This window comes from Clarias gariepinus, chromosome 12 (assembly GCF_024256425.1).
Source record: "Clarias gariepinus isolate MV-2021 ecotype Netherlands chromosome 12, CGAR_prim_01v2, whole genome shotgun sequence".
NCBI lineage: Eukaryota > Metazoa > Chordata > Actinopteri > Siluriformes > Clariidae > Clarias > Clarias gariepinus.
This window is the reverse complement of record NC_071111.1, coordinates 19859442-19881747: the sequence shown is the minus strand read 5'-3', so window position 1 is coordinate 19881747 and position 22306 is coordinate 19859442. Positions and strand designations below refer to the sequence as shown.

Here is a 22306-nt window from a genome sequence, read left to right as displayed (position 1 = left end):
GTTAGCACCAGGTTCAAACAGTGTTCACACACACACACACACACACACACGGTGTTAAATGACGGTATAATACATCCTCACTGCCTCATGGCTTCTGGGGAGATGACGCTTCCAATTTCGTTTTGGATTTTGTTTATTTATACGACGAAGCGAATCCGCTAGCTAACCCAATCGCGGCGATGACGTCGACGCGCGATCCAGTTTTAAAATTGAAACGGCTTAATTGGACTCGTGCTCGCGCTGAGCCTGTGCCATAGACCCTCGATAACAAATAAATGAATGAATGAATAAATAAAAAAATAAATATTTAACAGGCTTATCGTGCGCATTAAAAAAATCGCATGATTAATGATGCAGTGTAGAAATGTAAAAAAATATTCACCTTAGTTACAAGCTCTTATATAATAATAAAAATAATAATAATAATAATAATAATAATAATAATAATAATAACAATAGTAATAATCATTATTATCATCATCATAATAACAAAAATGATGATGATCATATAAGTGTGTTACATTAAATCCCCCAATGCTACTAATAAAATTAATTAATTCAAGTCTTACTCTTTATGTATTAGCGTTATAACGCGTATTTATTATCTGTGACGACTTGTTCTTCTGTGTATACGGTAACCAAATAAAAAAATCCATATCATTGAATCGGCATATTTTAAAATGTTGCAAGCTATCAAAGCTTTTCTAAAAATATATTTTATTTTTTCTTTTATGCAGGCTACAATGTTTTTTTTTTTTTTATTACAGATGAATAAATCGTTAGCATTTCCGCTCGATTCTGACTTGTTTTATTGAATATCTAACTACTGACAGGAGATGAGTTGAGGCCGGTACGGATGTTGGAGAATATATAAATGACATGAACAGCTCCATGTGAACTCAGTGACATTTTGGGGTTTGTAGCTGATTTTTACTGCTTGTAAATGCCGAGTGGTGGTGGTGCCCTTCTTTCTCCTGATCTTTTTCTTTTTTTTCTTTTTCTAATTTTCTCAGAAAAAAAGACTGTAGGCTAAATATACTCTAGAGAAATCCCCAGCTCTGTCCCTGCACCTCTGGACTAAATTAACCCCCAGAGCTAGGGTTAACACCGACACATTGTCCGTTTGATCTGCAAACAAACATTTCAGTAGTGATTTTATTCAATTATATAAAGTAAAATAAAAATTTAAAATTATATTATTATATTATTATATTATATTTTTATATTATTCAATTATTAATATTAAAATTAATAACCCTAAGTGTTAAGCAAGCTATTAATTTATAATTGGATAATAATACATAGGCACAGATTCGGTATTGATTTAAAACTGGAGATTTTTTAATGCACGTGCTAAGTAAAAAAAAAAAAAAAAAACTGGAGGCGACTGCTGCTTTTTCTTCCGAGACCTCTTGTGTGCGTTGAAATGGTTTTGTGTTGACTCCGGTTCAGAATAAGCGCGCGCGTGTGCGTGCGTTCGGGTTTGTGTGTGTGTGTGTGTGTGTGTGTGTCCGCAACCTGTACGCGTTTGCTGTACAGTACGTACGATAACACTTTTCCCCCTTTTGGTGTGTGTGTGTGTGTGTGTGTGTACGCGCGCGCGTGCGTCCGCGCGTGCGCGGGCGCGCGCTCTAGGCTAGGAGGAGAAAACAGCACGGCTCAGCGCATAACCCAACCCAAGGTTTTCTCTCTCTCTCTCTCTCTCTCTCTCTCTCTCTTTCTGTAAATGCCAACCGCACCTCGATCCGAGAGTTATATAATCTAATCAGCAACCACAATTCAGCAGGTCAGTGCATTATTTATTTACTATTTTTACATTTCTGTAGGCAAACCTTCCATTCATTTTTTCAACAGCAGAACATCTCGAGCTTTTTTTCCAGGGCGCATTAATTTAGCTTGGGTCAGCTTCCGCATCACTCGTGTGTACCCTCGGTGTTTGATAGTTGCGATTTACATTCGGTGATTAGTAATATTTTGTAACGATAGAGAGACCCCTAAAGCATCACGGAGTGTGTTCCTATTTCCCTGTCGCGTTTAGCACTGCATGATGGGAAAGTGTTTCGATATATTGATGCAATATTCTTAGACATTAGAGCGTGATACAGGAAATAACGTTGATGCGATGATGCATGGATGATGAAGTTTCTCCTCCTCCTCCTCCTCATCATAACAAAGTGATTTATTGTAAAGGTGATGCAGTTTTGTAAGCGTGTGTGTGTTTGTGTCTGTATGTGTGTGTTACCAAATTCAGCGGCACAGGCAGATGGCGAATCTCTTACAGTCATGAGTGTGTTACCTCGTTTCCCAGGTCAGATGCATGGGCTGTGCGCCCACGTCCACTTTCCAAAAAACTGCTAGGTCGCATTTGATGGTGGGATGTGGTGGAGGTGGTGTTACTGTATATTAGTATATGCCTTGATCCTCGCGCAGGTGAAGATGAAGGAGTTGTAATGATTTATTACCATCTGAGTGTGTAGAAAAAGTCTGCCGTGAAATTGATATGATTAGGGTCGTAAAAGCGAAAGAGAGAGAGAGAGAGAGAGAGAGAGAGACTGTGTGTGTAAGAGAGAGTATTTCATTTGATAGAGATAGAGTAAGAGGGATTGATTGGAGCTGAATGGTTGTCAAGCAGCTGCTTTTGGCCAGATAGTGATGAAGTTGAACCACATTCATAAATACAGATGTGCGAAACAAAATCCACAGAACAAGTAGAGTCGTGATTCATTGCTTGGCCTTCATGAATGAATATTTCTCGCTGGTCATATATATATATATATATATATATATATATATATATATATATATATATCAAACAAATGTAGAAAAAAATAAATTGATGCAGTGAAATTGTCACACTAACCTGTGTGAAGCTGTAGAGATGTTGATGAAGAGAGAGTGGGTGTGAGTGTCGTTCTCATCGTTCTGCCTGTCGCTTTCATGTCTTCCTTTCTTTCTGATTCACCAAAAACAAGACACACACACACACACTCTCTCTCTTTCTCTCTCTTTCTCTCTCTCTGATCTTTACCATTCTATAATGTCTTGTGTTCTTAGAAATATCTGTTTTCTCTCAGTTTGACAGCACATTTCAGGATTTTTCGAAGTTCTTAGAAGCGGAAGGGCCTCAAATATCGCAGCGGACTCAAAAAGAAATTTCGTTCTTGAAAAGATTTGAGAAAAGCACCAGCTTCTACACTATTAATCATCCTGAACCTATTTTTTCCCCCTCTAACGGTTCAGTTCAGGCTTCGGTGGCTTAGCATAGCCATATTGTTGTACACATCGCATTTCAACCTCGTTTATTAGTAAGTAAATCAATAAAAATATTGTTCGAATGGACTTCATTAAATAGCATATTATTAAAGAAAAAAAAAGGCTGGTAGAAACATAATCTCAGCTTCCTGACGTAAGAAAGCACAAATCATATTTTTTTTATCGCTCATCTGTGTGTGTGTGTGAGTGTGTGTGTACATGTGTGTTTCCGCTTATTAATCGGCTCAATCTTTTAATCTCTCCGCTGTTTTTATGCAGTTATCATATCGAACCCACCGCCAATATACACATTAATTAAGCTATATAAAAAAATTATGCATTACACAAGAGAAAAGAAACAAAAGATGGAAGGATGATGGTGAGACATGAGCGGCTACAAAAATTCTATCCCTCCGTTTTAACTTCATCTCTTTTTTTCAACTGCAATAATAATAATAATAATAATAAAATATGAATGTAGAAAATATACAGATTGTGAATATATGTAAGCATGTTTCAATTCCGCTTTGTTTAAAATATTTTTTTAATGTTAACAATATAATAATAATAATAATAATAATAATAATAATAATAATAATATATAAAAAAGCGTGTCAGCGTGAAAGAAAACATGCAGTTCTAAGAATGACCTTGAAGCTGAATCACCAAGCGACTATAGGTTTTCTAGATGTACTGTTTTCTTTGATTACGAGAAATGTAATTTGGCTTAATTGTATTGATGGATTTTATTACATACAGTCTATAATAATAATAATAATAATAATAATAATAATAATAATTTACCCACCTGAGTTTTACATCACACTTATAACACCACAATAATACATATACACTTAGGGGGTTAAATATGTGTCTGGATGGTTTTATGTGTGTAGATCACTGGTGGCCGATAAACACACTAAGTGTGCTGTTATCTGAATGCATCATCTTTAGCGCGAGCCCAGAGAGAAAAGTGCGATTTTCACCTGATGTTAATCTAACATTAAAATAACTCTGAGATTATCTACGCCATCTCCAACCTGACCCACTATCGTTGCTTCTACACTGATTTAGTCTCGAGCCCAGAGAGGGTGTTTGATTGAAACACACACACACACACACACACACACACACACACACAGCGAGAGAAGGAGTATATAGGTTTATGATATAAAAGCTGTACAGTCGCGTAGGCTGGTCCACTTTATGCACTTCAGATTACAGACTCAAATACACACTGACAGTAAGGTTGAAACACACACGCACACACACGGGCAAACTTCCGAATGCATTTGCGGAAGCTGAGCTGCGGTGGTGTAAGGTTCCACTAAATCAGCAATTTTTATTTTATTTTTCTGCTTCTTATATCATTGCTCTTGCTCGCCTCGTCCATATTTATGATGAGGAATGCGACAATTTATGTATTACGCCTGCGCACACACGAACACAGACACAGACACACACACACACACAGACACAGACACACACACTGCCCGGGCCACTTAATGCATTTCAGATTACAAACTCCCAGGTGGGTTTATTCCATTGTATCGATTTTTGTATCAGTTCTACTGAATGCCAGGACACACACACACACACACACACACTCTCTCTCTCTCTCTCTCTCTCTCTCTCGCTTATTTCTGGTCAGTCAGCCCTGCCGGGTTTCACACACACGAGCTTAAATCTGTAATTCGGTTTGTCTGTATCAGTACCAGTATGCAGTATGAACACATTTTAGGTACACGTGTGCTACACCACGTTTTTTATGTACGCACTGAAGTTGTACCAATGGTTCGAGGAAAAAAGGGGGGAAAATGTGCTGTGCAATAAAAGTGCTGTAACACATCCGCGCGCGCGTTTTCATCTTAGTAAAATGTAAAATAAAACGTATTCAAACTAAATTAAGCAAGAAATATGTGATCTAAAATAAAAACATATAAATAAAAATAAATGTAACTAAAGCTAATGAAAAATTACTTAAACCATATTATTTTAGAAACACAGTATTTTATATATGCATATTTCAAATAAAGAATACACACACACACACATACAAAATGCATAATTAAATCTTATTTTACGCCAGCATAGGTGCAGTATGCATTTGTGTTTTTATGAATATATACACAATGTAAAGCAAAAACAACTATTGCGTATTTTGTGCTTATAACTCAATCTGTCAATGTAAACAATTGAGTTAAAATGTAATTAGCGTAAAGGATACACTAAATTGAAATTAAATGTTTTAATAAACCTTCTTATTGTGGAAACAATGACGTCACAGGATAACTAAACGCTTCACCTGCAGCTGCACGTGCTGCTTAAATAACTCGCTCGCGCCATGTCACCCTACAGCACAATTCAGTATAGAGCAACGTATATCAAAACGCAAAGCAGACCTTCACCTGACTAATGTATGGCATCTGGTTGCATGAGATGCAAAACAGTCTGTAAATGACTGTTTTACACGCAAGCAGAGCCGTTTTTTTAAATGAGTAATGTCTCACACCGTTCATGTGAAGACGGGGATCCAGTCTGTTTTTTTTTAACACACAAGAGAAGCCTGCGTTTAACTTCAAGAATAAAGCAGAGCGCATGAGGTAGGGGACAAAGGGAAGTGCTGCGTGGTGAAAAGTAGCCTATAAACCCCATTTTGAACGAGCAGGATGTGAGCGTTAATAAGAAAAGAAAAGAAATCTTGCGAATGTCACCGCGAGAGGACGCACTAGTGTCGCAGTTTTAAAAGAACAACTGCTTGTGTTAACAAGCTGACACACACACACACACACAGACACACGAGGTCACAGCAAGACTGGAGGTTAGGAGGATTCTTTATAGATTAAATAAACAAAATTAATCAATATTTACAGCTAAACAGCTTTTAGGCTTTTGTTCTAAGCATTAAGTACACAGTAATCCATTAGTTGGCTGTAAACAGGATTATAATAATAATAATAATAATAATAATAATAATAACAATAATAATAAATTTAACGGCACTCAAAGCTTTTTTATTTTTACAATTTACATCATCTATAATTTACAAATTAAGTGTTTTTTTTACAACAAAAAGTTTTACTTAAAAAAAAACCTTCATCATATTTAAAATAAATGTACAGTGTAATCTTTAGAGTATCTAGGATAATATGTATATATTACGCTGATAAATATAGTGAACTAAAGAAATAAAAATTGTATTTGTATTTGTGTGTGTGTGTGTGTGTGTGTGTGTGTGTGTGTGCACAGAGGCAGAGAGGAAGCGCTCCAAAGCTCCTGGTCATCTTTCCCTGTATGGCCCCCACTTTATTCAATTAGTCCGAGTAGTGTGGCCCCTCCCCTACTGATGACACTAAGAGAGAGAGAAAGAGAGAGAGAGAGAGAGAGCGAGAGAGAGAGACCCTCCTTAAGTTGCGTCGCGCCACAAGCTGTCTGCGAGCATTGAGCTGCCTGGCGCCATCCTAAAAGAATGCCTTCACTGTAAAAAAAAAAAAAAGAAAGAGAGAGAGAGAGAAAGAGTGAGAGAGAGAGAGCTGGGACGGTGCTAGGTTTAGACGGAGAGGCAGGGAGCGAGCGAGCGAGGGAGGGAGGGAGGTGGGACGGAGGGAGGGTGGGAGGCTGTAGAGGGAGGGGGGGTTGAAGGTTTTACCGCTGCGCATAAACAGAGATTTTGATCAGTGCGTTAAAAGTTTCGGTGGAGTCCGCGCGCACTGAGACTCTCCACAGCAAGCCGACCTGTTGAGTCCGCGCGCGCGCCGTCACGGAGCAGACAAACGCGTACAAAGCCGCTGGAGCAGGACTCGTACAACACTGGACTTATTTATTACTAATTACCATTCGCTATCAGAGGGCGCTCTTTGCATTTTTTTGTGCATGCGTGTGTAAGTCCCATGTGACATTTTATTAGTTGTTAATTTATTTATAGAAGCGCTCAGTCTTTCACAGCGAGGAACGGACATTGTTGTTGCTGTTTTTTTTTTATTATATTTTGAACCAAATGATACAAAAGACAAAAACAAATTGGACGGCAAGGTAATTTTTTTTTTTTTTTTTACCTCAGTTGCAGGTGATCCTCGGAAGTTACTTGTGAAGAGACGTCTGGATTAATCTGAGACGGAATTTGGGACTTTCATAAATATTACGACTTGTCTTTTCGTCTTGTGTGTGTTCTTTCCACCCGCGTGTATATGAACGTTTGTTAAAGAAAAGCACAAAAACAACAACAACAACAACGAAGCGATGGAAGTGAGCGCGGAGCAGAGCCGCTGGATAGGCCACCACCCTCACCATCACCCTCACCCGGTGCTTAACGGGCAGCACGCGGAGCCGCACCACCCCGGACTCGGCCACTCGTACATGGAGCCGCAGTATCCGCTTGAAGACATGGACGTGCTCTTCAACATTGACGGACAGAGCGGCCACCCGTACTACGGGAACCGGGCCGTGCAGAGGTACCCGCCGCCACACGGTGAGCACTTGATGCCCTTTACTGTCTTGCTCCGGTACCACAAAACAAACACATTATTATTTACACACATTAAAAACACCTGTATGGAGCTTAATTAGTCCTTAAACCGTTTAAAGTATCACATGCCGTTTACAAAGTTTTATTATTCGCATGTTTTTTTTCTCAATATCTCTCTATATAATAAAATTTTATTTAATCAAAACTGCGTAATATAACTGTGCATACGGGTTTAAATTCAACTCAACCCTTTAGACCTTTCATTATTATTATTTGTATTATTATTGCTTGAATGCGTTTATTTTTTAAATATAAACGAGTGTGAATTATACAAAAATGATAGAATAATAAATAAAATGACTATAAATTATTACATTATCAATAATATACATTATTGCATTGCTAAATTACTTTTTTTCAAGGCAACTACTATGCTATAAGCCAGGCCTTAGACAAGTGCTTTTTATTTGTCTCGATTGGTGTGTCAGTAGTTTCACATCTTTCTAGTGTTCAGCTCATATTTTCCACCGTAAACTCAAATTTACTGTTTGCTTCATTCGCGGCCTTTTTGCTGTAAGAAAAAAAGCAATACACCCTATATAATAATATAAATTTTGGATTAACCATATTTTTTGAAAAGTGTACTCATTTGTGTCACCTATTCGAAATGACAAAAGTGAAAGCAGTGGGTTCTGTGAATTATTAGCTAACTTGACAGTAATGCGCCGTTTAATTTCAATTGGAATAAATGTGCATTTCTAGTGTTGATGTATGGCCTTAGAACTGACCCGTATACATAAAAGGTGGAAAGAAGTTCGGGTAGACAAATCATGTTATTTTTGTTACTGGGTTTAATTTATTGCGGTGACTACGTGCACCGTGTGCAGGCAGGAAAAGGCCTGACATTGTTTTTCTTTTGAGGCTTGTCTCTTTTCAGACATCTCAGTATTTTCACAATTTTTCCCCGCAATGTAGGCAGATACTCAGGGAGGAGTGGTGGGTATCGACGGCCTTGATAATGAGAGCTAATGAGATGCATAAGGTGTTAATTTTGACTTCTTCAAACCCAAGCGCACTTCACCCAGCAGTATCGTTCAAGTTGTTTTTTACTGCTTGGGAGACAAGCAGAATTAGATGCCTTCAGTATCGCAAAACTAGAAATCCAGATGCACCAATAATTTTCCTTTAGCTAAAATAGAATGCGCGGTGTTTCGTTTTTTCAATTCGAATAATCTCAGCCATAATGGCATTATTATTATTATTATTATTATTATTATATTTTTTACTTTTAGGCCTACTTAAACGAAAATGCTGTGGTTAATTTAACAATATAAAATATATATATATATGGACAATGTATAATGGGTACTACATCATCTACAACCATTCTTCTAATAGTCACGTTATATCGTAATTATACAATACTTTATGATGAAATATGCAAACACATTTCACCGTCAAACCGGTATATATATATATATATATATATATATATATATAAATCTCAACCGGTGTGATGAAATATGTTTGCACTCAATTCTTTCAGCAGTTAATTATCCTACCCACACCTACCATATTTGTTTTTTAGCTGGTACAGATTTCCAAAAATTTTATTTCTCTTGTGGTTTTCAATGTGGTTTTAAAACCTGGCAGTCTATTAGTGATGCCACTGTCTCTTTTTTTGTCATGTGGTTTGATACAACTTGAAACTGAGTGTTTTGATAAAAAAAAAAAAAAAGCTGTGATGCTGGTGACGTTTTTGTTAACAGGCCTTTGTGATTCTATGTGCTTTTTCAGGTAGTCAAGTGTGTCGCCCATCATTGCTGCACGGCTCTCTGCCCTGGCTGGAGAGCAGTAAAGGGATCGGAGCACATCATGGTGCCTCACCCTGGAACCTGGGCCCCCCTTTTCCCAAAGCCCCGCTGCACCATGGCTCCCCAGGGCCTCTGTCTGTCTACCCTCCTCCACCCTCGTCCTCCTCCTCTTCTTCCTCTTCATCTTCTTCACTGTCAGCCGGCCATGCCAGCCCTCACCTCTTCACGTTTCCACCCACTCCACCAAAAGACGTGTCCCCAGACCCAACTGTGTCCACGCAGTCTTCTGGGTCTTCACTGCGGCCCGAGGACAAAGAGTGCATCAAGTACCAGCTGCCTGAGGGCATGAAGCTGGACGCAGCCCACAGTCGTGGCATGGCCTTAGGAGCAGGCACAGTGGCATCGTCATCCTCTGCTGCGCATCACCCCATCGCCACTTACCCTCCCTATGTGTCCGATTACGGGCCGGGGCTCTTCCCACCCAGCAGCCTGCTAGGTGGGTCCTCCTCTAGTTATGGTTCCAAAACGAGACCAAAAACAAGGTCCTGTTCAGGTAGGCGTGCGCTTTATTACCCATTTTGATTTAAATTAACCACAACATAGGAAAATCATTTCACCATGGCCTTTATAATTGTTATAATCTTATTAATCTTCCTCACAAACAGCCTCCCGGAGTCAGGGCCTTTCTTGGCAAATTGATTTGGGTTTGAAAATTTCTGCCAGCACCAAAGTCTTACAGCAAAATCCTCAGGGTCGAATTAACTCTTACAGCGTTGAAATAAAACCTACAGTGTTAATTTGTGTCCAGCTGGCCTTATGTGAGGACTATTTGTGTTAATTTAACACTGGGGAATTTACAGTGCTGTTTTTCTCAAATCATAGAAAAGGCCACAGTTTGGAAAACGCCACAAATACCTACTTGTACAGTCCATGTTAAGCAAACACACCGTCAAGTATTTTCATAAATGTTTTGATATAAAGATTATACTGAGTTAAATTTATTAAAGCATAATGCTTTATATCATCATACCACTTAGAAGCAGGATAGTTTAAATGTAAATTTATTAACATAAAAACAGAATCCAGAAGGGCACAAAGTTGTTTCTTACCATCTACAATGCACATTTATATTATATTATATAGACTATTAGACTACAACTGTTGTTGTCCAGTGATAAAGCCGAATTAAGTCCATCATGCGGGATAATTAAACACCGCCCAATTTGTTCCGACTAGTCCGTTTTTTTTTCTCCTGGTGTTTGCAATTTTTTTATTCTTTGCATCTCCTCTGATCCCGGTCTCCGCAGTGTGTTATGTGTTTAAGCTAATCCACTTAGGTTCAGCCTGCTGCGCTGTTTATTTTAGCGCTGAAACTCTGATGGAGAGGCCGGATGCTGCTGCATGAATCTCTGTCCAAACACGGAGGGAAATTACTGGGGAAAAAGGTCATTCAGTCAGCAGCGACCAAACCGGTTTTACTAGCACAATACTGCTGACAGAAACGACTAATCTTATTTTACTCCCTCATCGAAGTTTAGATTATTATTTTTGTATTTATATATTTTTCCACTTTGTTAGCACACTAGCTGGAATAAAAAAATAAAATCAATGCAACGTGAACAACCAAAAATAATCATTTTGGCCTTTTTATTCAGTAATACATAACGAATTTAATATAAATATCATAAAAAATATTGTTATTTTACCATAACTCTTCGCCTTATGTGTTCCTACAACACATCGCTTCATGTTTTGTCAATTAATCGACGTACTGACCACTTAATTAAACAATACGTTAAATTGCAATTTCTGGGCTAGCCTTCCGTTTCAGCTTATATTGCGATATTGCTATCTTGTGTGATGTTTTGTTCTCGCCATGTGTGAAACTGTGGCAAAAAAGTTGCTAGAAAGCTCTCGAACAAAACCCGACCTAATTAGATGAAATTTCTACTATCTTAATTGAATTAAATTAGTTGAATATTATGCTACCAGTTTGTTGTGACTGGCTGTCACTAGCTGTCGGTTTGCCACAGTAGGGCCGATAATAGCCTACTTATATTGTGTTGATATCACTCACCTGCTGTGTGTATGTGACCTTCAACCTGCAGTGTTTCATTTTGTGGTCGAGTCGCAGCCCACAAACCCGGAACCAGTTTGCGCAACATCAGGCGATATTACAGTGCAGACAGAAACCCCCACACCGTAGCCTACTTCGTTAAAATAACTTTTATTTCTTTTACATTTTTAAATAGTGTTTACTTGTTAGGTTTATTATTTATAAGGCTCTCGAGGACATATAGACTGACTAGCAAACAAGAAAGAAATATTTTATTTTTAGTTATTTAAAAAAAAAATCTTTCCATATTTAAATATATATGTGACTGACCGAAACCGTTTACTGTAGCACCACACGAGTTAGCATTCGCAGTGGCATTTTTTCTTCTGCACTGAGCATGCGCGCGTTCCGACTGTCACTCAAACTTGGAGCAAGCAAAGACTACACACACACACACACACACACACACACACAAACAAACACACACACAGAGCAAATAAAAATAAAATACTGAACTTTTTATTATTATTATTATTATTATTATTATTATTATTATAATAATTAAAATTCAATAATATTCAATTATATTCAATAATAATAATAATAATAATAATAATAATAATAATAATAATGATTTTATCCATGGCTTGATGGACCGGGAGATTGTTTGATAGGAAATGAAATATGACCCATAATTTACACATAATAATGCACACCCTTTTTTTTGTATATGAGTAGTCCGAATTCCGAATAGGAGAGTTATATTTCCAAAATATCAGCCTCGTGTTTATTCTCTGCATTATGATGGCTTGGATAAAACCTGCATCCGTAACGTCGGATATAAAAACGACTGCTCTGATCTTTTTACGATGTACACTTCAATATATTTTTATTATTATTATTATTATTATTATTATTATTATTATACTGTAGTTGTTGTTGTGTTTGTAAATTTAACAGTTTATTATTGCACTTCTGTAACGCGCATTTCCGCGCATGTTTACTGCTTGGATAGATAGATAGATAGATAGATAGCACATTTATTATCAGTGTTTAAAGAGGAAGTGAATTTAATTTTTGTGTCTGTAATTTCACGTAAGGATGCTCTGGTGCAGTCGCATCTCTGCACGCGTTAATGCACGCTCTTATTTAATGATCATATTTTTCGAGATATAGATTTACTTCGATTATGTATTGACCCATAGTCACTTGTACGTGTTTGTGCATTAGTCCTTGCTTCATGTGCGTGTGTTTTTAACAAATGTGCATGCTTTGTGCGTACAGAGGGCCGGGAATGCGTGAACTGCGGGGCCACTTCTACCCCTCTTTGGCGGCGGGACGGAACCGGTCACTACTTGTGTAACGCGTGCGGACTGTACCACAAGATGAACGGGCAGAATCGACCCCTTATCAAGCCGAAGCGGAGACTGGTAAGTCTTTCCCCTTATTCCCTGTGTGTAGCCCAAATACCCAGTGCACTGTACACTGATTTAAGCTAAATTTATTTCAGACAAATTATTATTATTATTATTATTATTATTATTTGACAGATGTTTCTTATTTCTATCTGGGTTAGTGTAGGCCTACAAAAAAAAAAAGAAAAAACAAAGCCCGCATTTAAAAGTGTAATTAAACACCCGCGCACTGTGCATCAACGGCAATGTGACAATGTGTGTGTGTGTGTGTGTGTGTACAGTTTAGACATTTCCAATACCTCATGCATGATTATGTATTCCTAGCGCAGTATTCAGAAGCGCACAATCGGTATTTCCACTAATACAGCAATAAAACCGCTTAAAATATTACCCTGCCCTTTAATGTACACTGATATTATTGTTATTCTATTTATTTCTTGTTTTTTTTTTTTTTTTTTTTTCGTAGAAGCCGTTCATCACACATATTGCTACCACATGCTCTGATTTGGCGCAAAATCTCTGTAGAGAGAACGAATACATGAATTTCAAATTACGGATGGGAAATCTATATGGTTAAAAACAATGAAATAAAACAAACAAACAAACAAACATATATATATATATATATATATTAAAATAGAATTTAATTATTAAAACCTATATAAAATAAAAGAAGAGTATAATTTCACGTCACTGCGGAAGGCATAGAGCTGCTTCACTGAAAGCATGTGATGGAAAACTCACAGAATTGTGCTGAGCAGCAGTTCTACAGCGACTGTAGGCATCTTTTAGACTAAGAAAAGTGGAACGCTGTTCTGTGACGTCACTCCGTTCTGGAACATATTACCCTCACGCAGGTACTTTATCCTAAGCCTATAATCGTACTAAAACGAAATGTGGCCCAATTTAAGCAGGAAGGAGATATGACGTCACGGTTACTCATCATTTCTCATCATTACTCATCATTACTGGTGTGTGGCTAGAAAGTTGGTTAGTCTGTTAGCTAGGTAAGCAAAGTCTAATCTTTACATCGTGCTGTTTAGCGTTCTAGGCTGTAAGCATGTAAGCCTTTATAACATCATGATGCATCTGAATACTAAAAAAACATAATTGTCACATACATTTCTGAACCAATATGGGCGTCTTTCGCCTCTGTGCCCTGAGTAATGTTTAATTGAATTTCTGGAACAAAAGGTCGTAGCACATGTATATTGTCAAACGCATGCTAATGTCCTCAGGGTGCCTCAAGAATCAGGAAACAAATTACGGCTATGGGTTTTGAACACACACACACACACACACACACACACACACAAATGGTGGCCAGGATTTGTCGCACAATCTCAATTGTTATGCAAGGCTCAATGTTGCTATGCAGTAATGCACACGAACCTCTAACATTAAGGCCTAAATAGGTTTGCGGACCACAATCTGTTTCTTAGCAAGAAGAGATCAATTAATAGTTTGTTGAAGCAAGGTATAGCTGTGGTGTGCTTAATGTCAGCTAAAATAGAGCTGGCATTAAAATGTGACGATGTTTAAGACATTTAAAGGTGAATGCCCTGCATGCAGACTGTCTTTCTAGATTTAGATATACCTCATTCAAGGCAGGGGAAACTGTCAGAGGGCAACTCTATTTTGGCAGCTCTCTCTCTCTCTCTCTCTCTCTCTCTCTCTCTCGCACACGCTCTCTGTCTGTCTCTCTCTCTCTTTCTCTCCCTCTCTCTCTCTCTTGCTCTAATGTAAAAAGCTGACTTCCCAGGAAAAGGCTGCCGGATATCTGAGCACTGCTGATAAAGTCCCCAGCCTAAACATAAAGGCAGGCGGAGGGGGCAAGAGTCACCACGACTCCTCAGAAGGCAGGGTGTGTGTGTGTGTGTAGGGGGGGTGTGTGTGGGAGAAACAGAGAGTGTGTGCCTGATAGAGAGAGACAGACAGACAGAATGGGGATGAAAAGAGCAAATGTTTGGGGTATACTACTATGATTCCTTTCTACAGTGTAGTAAAGGGTTTCCCTGCTGCCTTTCAATATTTTGTCCTCACTGCTTATTTACAGGAACAGCTAATAAGCCCATTTCCTTTATGCTTGTTTTCCAGATGTGGTCAAATATTTGTGCGTTGGTGATTTTTTTTTTCAACACTGTCAATAGATGAACTCTACTTATTTATGATATGTATTTAAAAAAATCTAAACTGTTTTAATTTAAAGATTGCGCAAAATAAAGCAAAAGACAAAAACAGATGGTATATATTAAGAAGACAAAATTATATATACAGTCGGCCTAAAAAAACCCAGAAAGCACAAGATTCTGCAATGTGAAGAGGCATGAAAACATGCAACATGAATATGAATCCATCTTGGAGCGTGTTGCCCATGGAAAAGCTATTTGTGGGCAATGCGGAGTGACAGGAATGAAATTTACGCCGGGTCTAATTGAATAAACTGTCAGCGTGATTGTTTTAAATATGAGACAGGAGCTTCGTCTTGCCTGCTCTTAATGCCAACTTCTCCGTTTAACAGGAAAATTTCATCAGCCTTAATGGTCGCCATTTAAGCCTACGCTTTTATGCCCTTTTATAAATATTTGCGTTTGAGGGAATATATTTTTAGCACAGTCGAGGGACGGCTGTTGAAGGTTCTTTACAACATTATTCATTCGACGTCGTTCTACGTCACAGAAGAAAAAGAAAAAACACAAAGTCCGTCAGCCATTATATGAGAAGGTTAAGAAAAAAAAAAACAGCATAGAGGAATAATATACTGTATAGTCATGTATGCTTGCTAAAACTGAGGTGTGTGAGCATGGGTCACAATGTCTGATCCCTGTGTTTCTCTGCCTTTTGCAGTCTGCCGCACGGCGAGCGGGAACCTCCTGTGCAAACTGTCAAACGACCACGACGACGCTGTGGAGGAGAAACGCCAACGGTGACCCGGTGTGCAACGCCTGCGGCCTCTACTATAAACTGCACAATGTAAGCGCCTTCTTTCTCTCCGAAGTTATTAACGTCCGAAACTTAAAAACTTCTGACTTGAATAACAAGACTGTGTGAACAATTGCTGAACACACACACACACACACACACACACACACACACACACACAAATTCCAGTATTCCCAATCCAACAATCAAGTAGAATAAAAACATGAGGAAAATTATTATTATTATTATGATTACTTTAATGATTATTTTTGTATTTCTATTATTGGAATTAAAGGTCATAGTTTCAAGCAGTAGCCTCAATCACACCCTATTACTGCACTCATAATCGTTTTTGGATGACCCTTATCAGCCAAAGTTTACGCCAACTAACAGAAAGGGATATTTCTGCCTTAGAAACAATCATGGGACCTAGTACCCGGCGTATTCGTGAAATAAGTTCGATTTTGGTCTCGAAACACATCTTAAATTTCACTGAACCTTCTGTTTCTCTTCTCTTAACCTTAACCTCTATCAAAGGCACGCTGAAACCCTATGAGAGAATGAAACCTTGCACTGGAGTGTGTGTGTGTGTGTGTGTGTGTGTGTGTGTTTGTGTGTGTGTATGAGTGTGGGAGAGAGAGAGAGAGATACTAGCTTTGTACTGAAATGTCTCACACTGGGGTTGTGGTCACCCTAGGTCTTTTTGGAGTAAAGTATGGAGGGTGGGGTTAGCATGGTGGTTAGTGTGTGGATGGTAACCACAGTGTTTCTTGTGTTTCTTGTGACGGTCAAGGATATATAGCACAGATAAATACTTACATCAAGCATCAGTCTGACCAACTTTGCTCTCTGTAATGGCTTACTATGCACGCTAACGTCTGAGGAAAACCACAGTCGCGTGTGTGTGTGTGTGTGTGTCTTAGCTTGTTCATTGTAAAGTGAGCAAATAGTAAGCGCAGAGCCGAATACTGACAACTGACCTCCTGAATGACCAGGATGAGCCACAAAAAAGGCACATAGGCGGATATTAATATAAGTCCATTATTGCTTCACCTTCTGATATTTCTGATATGAACTTTTATTAAATCCTGTGAACAAATACAAGCTATTCATGCTTTATGTATGATAGCTATCCTGTAAACATGTGGACTAACAAGCGATAGATGTACAATTCTAAGTGCAGTGAAATGAAGGAGGAAGCTCAGACAGAGCTTATGTGGAATGATAAAAAGAAAGAATGTTGATGAATGAGGAAGCAAGAAGGAGAAAGAGAGAGCTAAAGGTTAAGGAGTATAATTCTGTGATGGTGATGCCGGCTGGCAGGAGAGTGAGATGTCGTGGCAGTGCCACTGTGCCCGCGCTCGCCGAGCCAGAGTCTGGGGTTTCTCTCCTTGGCAAGCCTGGCATCAGCCGTGCCTGGTGTCAAGAAATCAACAGCTAATTCCAGCATGGTGCCGATAGAACCAGACACACACACACACACACACACTCTATATTTTCGATTCTTGTCAGATCCTTTACTCATCAGAAATATTAAGCGCGATGCTGCCCGTAATCTAACCATAATCGTAACCTCAGCAACTTAAAGGAAACCAACTAACGTCAATGTATTTTCCTTTTTTTTCATTTTTATATCTGCTGAATCTAAAACCCAACCATGTAGACGCTGTAGATGGTTTCCTTCTGACGCTGCTGTTCATGTCAGCGGACACTCACCCAAACAGTATAGACTATTCTTACCTGTACATTCTGATATCAGCCAGGCATTCGTTAGTTAGCACTAACTATTAGTTCTAATTGTCTGCATTTAAACGCTTTTATAAATTGTTTCCATTCACATGCTGCAGATTGATCTGGCGTTCACGCTATCAAGCGATAAAGGTAGATGTTTACGTCTTATGTAGGTTTGTGCCGTTCAATTCAAACATCAGCAGCAAGCAAGTGTGATGTTCTGAGTTTCCTGGGAATCAGTTAAAAAACAAACAAACAAAACAAAACAAGTGTAAAGCAGCAAATCAGCACCTGATTGGCACAAATGATTGATGATCCCGATTAGTCAGACTTGGCATTTTGGCTGCTAGGATTTTGTCATTGGTGCATAATGGGCACACCACAGGTACAACACACGATTTGTTGTTTGCTAGTATGAATTGTGGGTCAAACCATTACCAATGCTGTTTTGATGGTATGTGACTTATAATGCTTGAGAAATCTCTGTCTGATTGTTTTTTTGAATCATTTCATATACCACCTGTCACCTTCTGATTAGCCAGCATTAACGAATCTCCACTCTTCTTCTTCTTTTTCTTCTTTCCCCCTCTCTCTGTCTCTCGCTTCACAACAGATCAACCGACCACTCACTATGAAGAAGGAAGGCATCCAGACCCGCAACAGGAAGATGTCCAGCAAGTCCAAGAAGAGCAAAAAGTCTCAGGACAGCATGGACGACTTCTCCAAGAGCCTGATGGAGAAGAGCAGTTTCAGCCCGGCCGCCCTCTCACGTCACATGACCTCGTTCCCGCCCTTCTCGCACTCGGGCCACATGCTGACCACGCCCACGCCCATGCACCCCTCCTCCAGCTTGCCCTTTGCCCCCCATCACCCCTCCAGTATGGTAACCGCTATGGGTTAGGCTACCTCCAACCCTGACCGTGACCTCAGCCTCAACCACGACTCCTCAACCTTTGACCCTCATCCCTTACACCTGCTCTCTCCCGGCCCACAGACGACCGCTGTGAGCCTTGTAAAACTTTTCTACGCCTTTACTTCTCACCACCACGACAGAGAAAGTGACAGAGCGAGAGGCTTTCTTCATCCTTGGTTCCCGAAGCCCGGAGAGCGTGCTTACATCGTTAACCTTATAATGTCACCATCATTATTCGTGTACAGGTCCCCTCTGTCATCTAAAAGTGAAGCGGAACGGTTTGAACTGTGTTCTCCTTCTATCTATCTCTCCATCCTTCTGTCCATATCCCTCCATCTCATGTCAGTCGTCATCCTTCCCTTTTGGTTTTTCTCAGTGAGAGATGAGAACTCGTGATCTGTAAAAAATCCAAAAAAAAAGAAAAAAAAACACAGAGGAGACACACTCTGCATATATTTGTACAAATTGTATGAAATACAGTACATTTAAAAGACTTTTTAAAAGAGAGAAAAAGACTAACAAGGAGGGCGAGAGGAAAAAAAAAATGTCCACGGGCAGCTAAAGACAAGAAGGGTACGACTTAAACCTGGAGGAAAGACAAGACGCCGAAGCGGGACGTTGTAGCGATTCTTCCTCGTAAAGAAAGAGACAGAAAGAAAATAATGAGAATAAAGGAATGTGGGCTCTCTGTGTAATGGAACGGTGTGTAACGCATTAACGCTTGTGTAGTCAGGTCTGTTCCTCTGACTGCCAGCTACTCTTCTGGATGTGTAATAGATCTTGGGCAATCGATTTATGTTCACACACACACACACACACACACACACACACACACACACACACACACACACACACACACGCATATTCTTATTACACACATTGTTTTGTTCACCTTAAGGACTTTCTTCTGGCCCAGGTTATATGCATTGTGAAAAAAAAGTTCCTGTATTTGTTATTTGTATGTATAATTCAGAGTACCAAAAATACGAAAGAAACAAAGATGTAGAATTATTTCTTTATGTAATGCAGACTGAATGGTTGTACAAATTTAATAATCAATAGTGTAAAAAAAAAAGACTTGCTTTTTTTTGTTGCGTAATTTTTTTCCCCTCTTTGAAAATAATAAACTAGTTTAATCTCTGTTCACATCATGCATACTTTTGAGGAAGTGGTCTTTCTTTCATCTTCACATCTATGTGTGTGTGCGTGTGTTAGTCACAAGGCATATGTGGACTTGTAGGACATTGAGGTCTACTGCTAATAGGAAGGCCTGAAATAAAATGTGGCTTGTTAATAGTCATAGTTCATTCTCTCACAGGCACACACACACACACACATACACACACACACACACACACACACATACACACACACACACACATGCATGCTGCAGTGGCCAGGTTGAAAAAAGTGACAAAAAGGTGAAGCCTGAAAACACGGCAGTGCTTCCTGACATGTAGCAATAAATAAGTCTGCTAACTCTATATTGAAACTCAGTCATGCATAAAAAAAAAAAAAAAAAGGTTTCAGTGACAGGTTGCTCAAGCGGATGTGTTAGGGTTACTATTTTTCCCCTGACTCATCCTGAATGTTTAGCATCCTGTTGGAGGTGTGATATTCAAAATGGTGTATTTTAATTTCGGAGCTCTTGTAGAGAAAATTTTATCAGGCCATATCAGTCAGAGGGAGGGGGGAGGAGGGAGGAGGGGGGGTGGGGGGGCGGCTCTCGACGACCACGACACAGACATGAATTGTTCATCCAGCATTAAGCACACAAAAGGTGAATGTAAAGCCACAATAGGAGGATTTAACTTTCTAAACATCGTGAGTCACGTAGCCGTTTCGCTCCGCGTCTGCGCGACGGAAAGAAGGAACTTGTGTTGGGCCCGCCAGTCGGATTCTGTAAGCCAGAAGGAATGTCCATTAATATCGATATGGCCGCAGAGCACCTAATGCGGTTTAAAGCGGAGTTTAAACGGGGCCGTACACAAAGAGGAAACCTCTTTCCTGCGCTGACTTTGATCAGTGGATCATTGGGGGGTCACGAGGTCAGTGCACGCTGTTCCATTGTAGACAGCCATAGTCTACAGTCCACTAACTTTTATTGGTCGTAAGAACAAGCCTGCCTCAGGGCCTCGGGTTTGATTAGCAAACACTCGCTCTATGGGAGCGCGGTTCGTGTAACCACACGACTAATGTTGTTTATTCGGTACACAGTAACTTCTATTCCGCATGCCACGATATAATAACTTTAACCCCCCCCCCTCTCAGAGGATAGAGAGTTTACACAGGACACGATGCAAGTGAAAGTAGAAAGGAAATCTACTGTAGAGTGTAAAATGTAAGTAGTGGGACTGGCGTAGAAGTGAAATGAGTACTGCATCAGCCGCACCGCTTCGGGGACGGAGTCGTGGTTTGACGTATTTGCATGGCAGCTTGTTGAGAGTCACTCAATGCAGGGAGAAAAGGGGAACTTGGTCCAGACCACAGTGTGGCCAACTGCCTTTAAACACTCACTCACACACACACACACACATGCACAAACACCCAGAAACAGGCCCTAGGCAAGGGTAGCCCAAATAAGCTTCATGGCAAAACTGATGCAGAAGCTGAGGTGTAGAAAGGTCGCTGAACTTGGCTTCCTCTTCTCTGACTCTTTCTTTCACCTACAGGATATCAACATAACATAATATCATATGCATGTAATAGATCAGCATTTTATACCGAATTCAAGCTTCTGCCTGATAGTAAAGCCTAACAACGTGTTGGTAACATGCTTTTAAATAAGGATTGGTGCACAACCTAATCCAGGTCTACAGCGGACCAACAAGGTAAACAAATATTAAACCCAACGCATAATGTGCGATACTGGCTCTGACCATGTGTAAGCAGATTCATCCCAGGTTCTCGCGATCGATCCCATGTCACAGATTGGCACTCTGGAGAACTTTTAAAGAGCACATTTGTTCCTAATCCATTGTAGTCATGAAATCACTGGCAGGAGGTGTGGATCGGAAACAGTGTCTATACAGGATCCAGTTCAGGTTAGGAGTTAAGCACTCGATTAAGGGCCTTGTTTAAGTAACTCTCAGATGCGTCCATCCTAGGATTGGAAACTTCCAGGAGATTACTTCTTAACTACTGAAGTAACACCGCTTAAACATTACACATTACTTCAACTTCTACCACGTTTGTTCATTTGAAACACAAACGTTTAAGGCTCTTTCATTTTTTTTTCACACATATACAATATGACCAGTAACATGAACATTTCGGAGCCCGTGCAACTGTATACACATGTGCCCATGTTGCAACATCTCAGTGTCAGAAATAAGAGCCTTATCAGCTTCTGCTGCTTGTCTTTTCTCATTCAAGCATACACACACGCACACACACACACACACACACACACACACACACACACACACACACACATACACACACACAGTGTCCCTCAACAACACATATATGCAAAAAAACGCCTCTAAAAGCAAACTTACATGGATCAAGTATTAATGTCCAGGCAGTGTAAGTATACAGAATACCCAAGCATACGCATCAACATCTTTATGCCATGAACATGAATAAGAGAGATTTTTTTTTCACAACCGAATAAACATTACACACCAAACCTGTCAGGCCAAATCCTTTTCATTCTGGGAAGCTAAACAATGCAGGGGTGTGCATTTGTTATTTTTCAGATTTTTGTTTTTTTTTACACTGGAATTTGATCTGCAT

At 39.5% G+C, this 22306-nt stretch overlaps 1 protein-coding gene across 4 annotated transcripts; it reads left to right on the top strand.

The window, feature by feature from the left end:
* The first annotated feature begins 1682 nt into the window (after nucleotides 1-1682).
* gata3 (GATA binding protein 3) lies at nucleotides 1683-19001 on the top strand. Of its 4 annotated transcripts, none has more exons than XM_053508705.1 (6): nucleotides 1683-1786; nucleotides 7313-7720; nucleotides 9515-10084; nucleotides 12872-13017; nucleotides 15850-15975; nucleotides 18269-19001. In XM_053508705.1, the coding sequence occupies exons 2-6, from the start codon at nucleotides 7492-7494 to the stop codon at nucleotides 18554-18556; spliced, it is 1359 nt and encodes a 452-aa protein (XP_053364680.1). In that variant the 5' UTR covers nucleotides 1683-1786; nucleotides 7313-7491; the 3' UTR covers nucleotides 18557-19001. The 4 variants fall into 4 exon arrangements, with proteins under 4 accessions (XP_053364680.1, XP_053364682.1, XP_053364681.1 ...); XM_053508706.1 differs by lacking the exon at nucleotides 1683-1786 and adding an exon at nucleotides 6908-7133; XM_053508707.1 differs by lacking the exon at nucleotides 1683-1786 and having other exon boundaries at nucleotides 6907-7720; nucleotides 9515-10027.
* Nucleotides 19002-22306: the final 3305 nt, after the last annotated feature.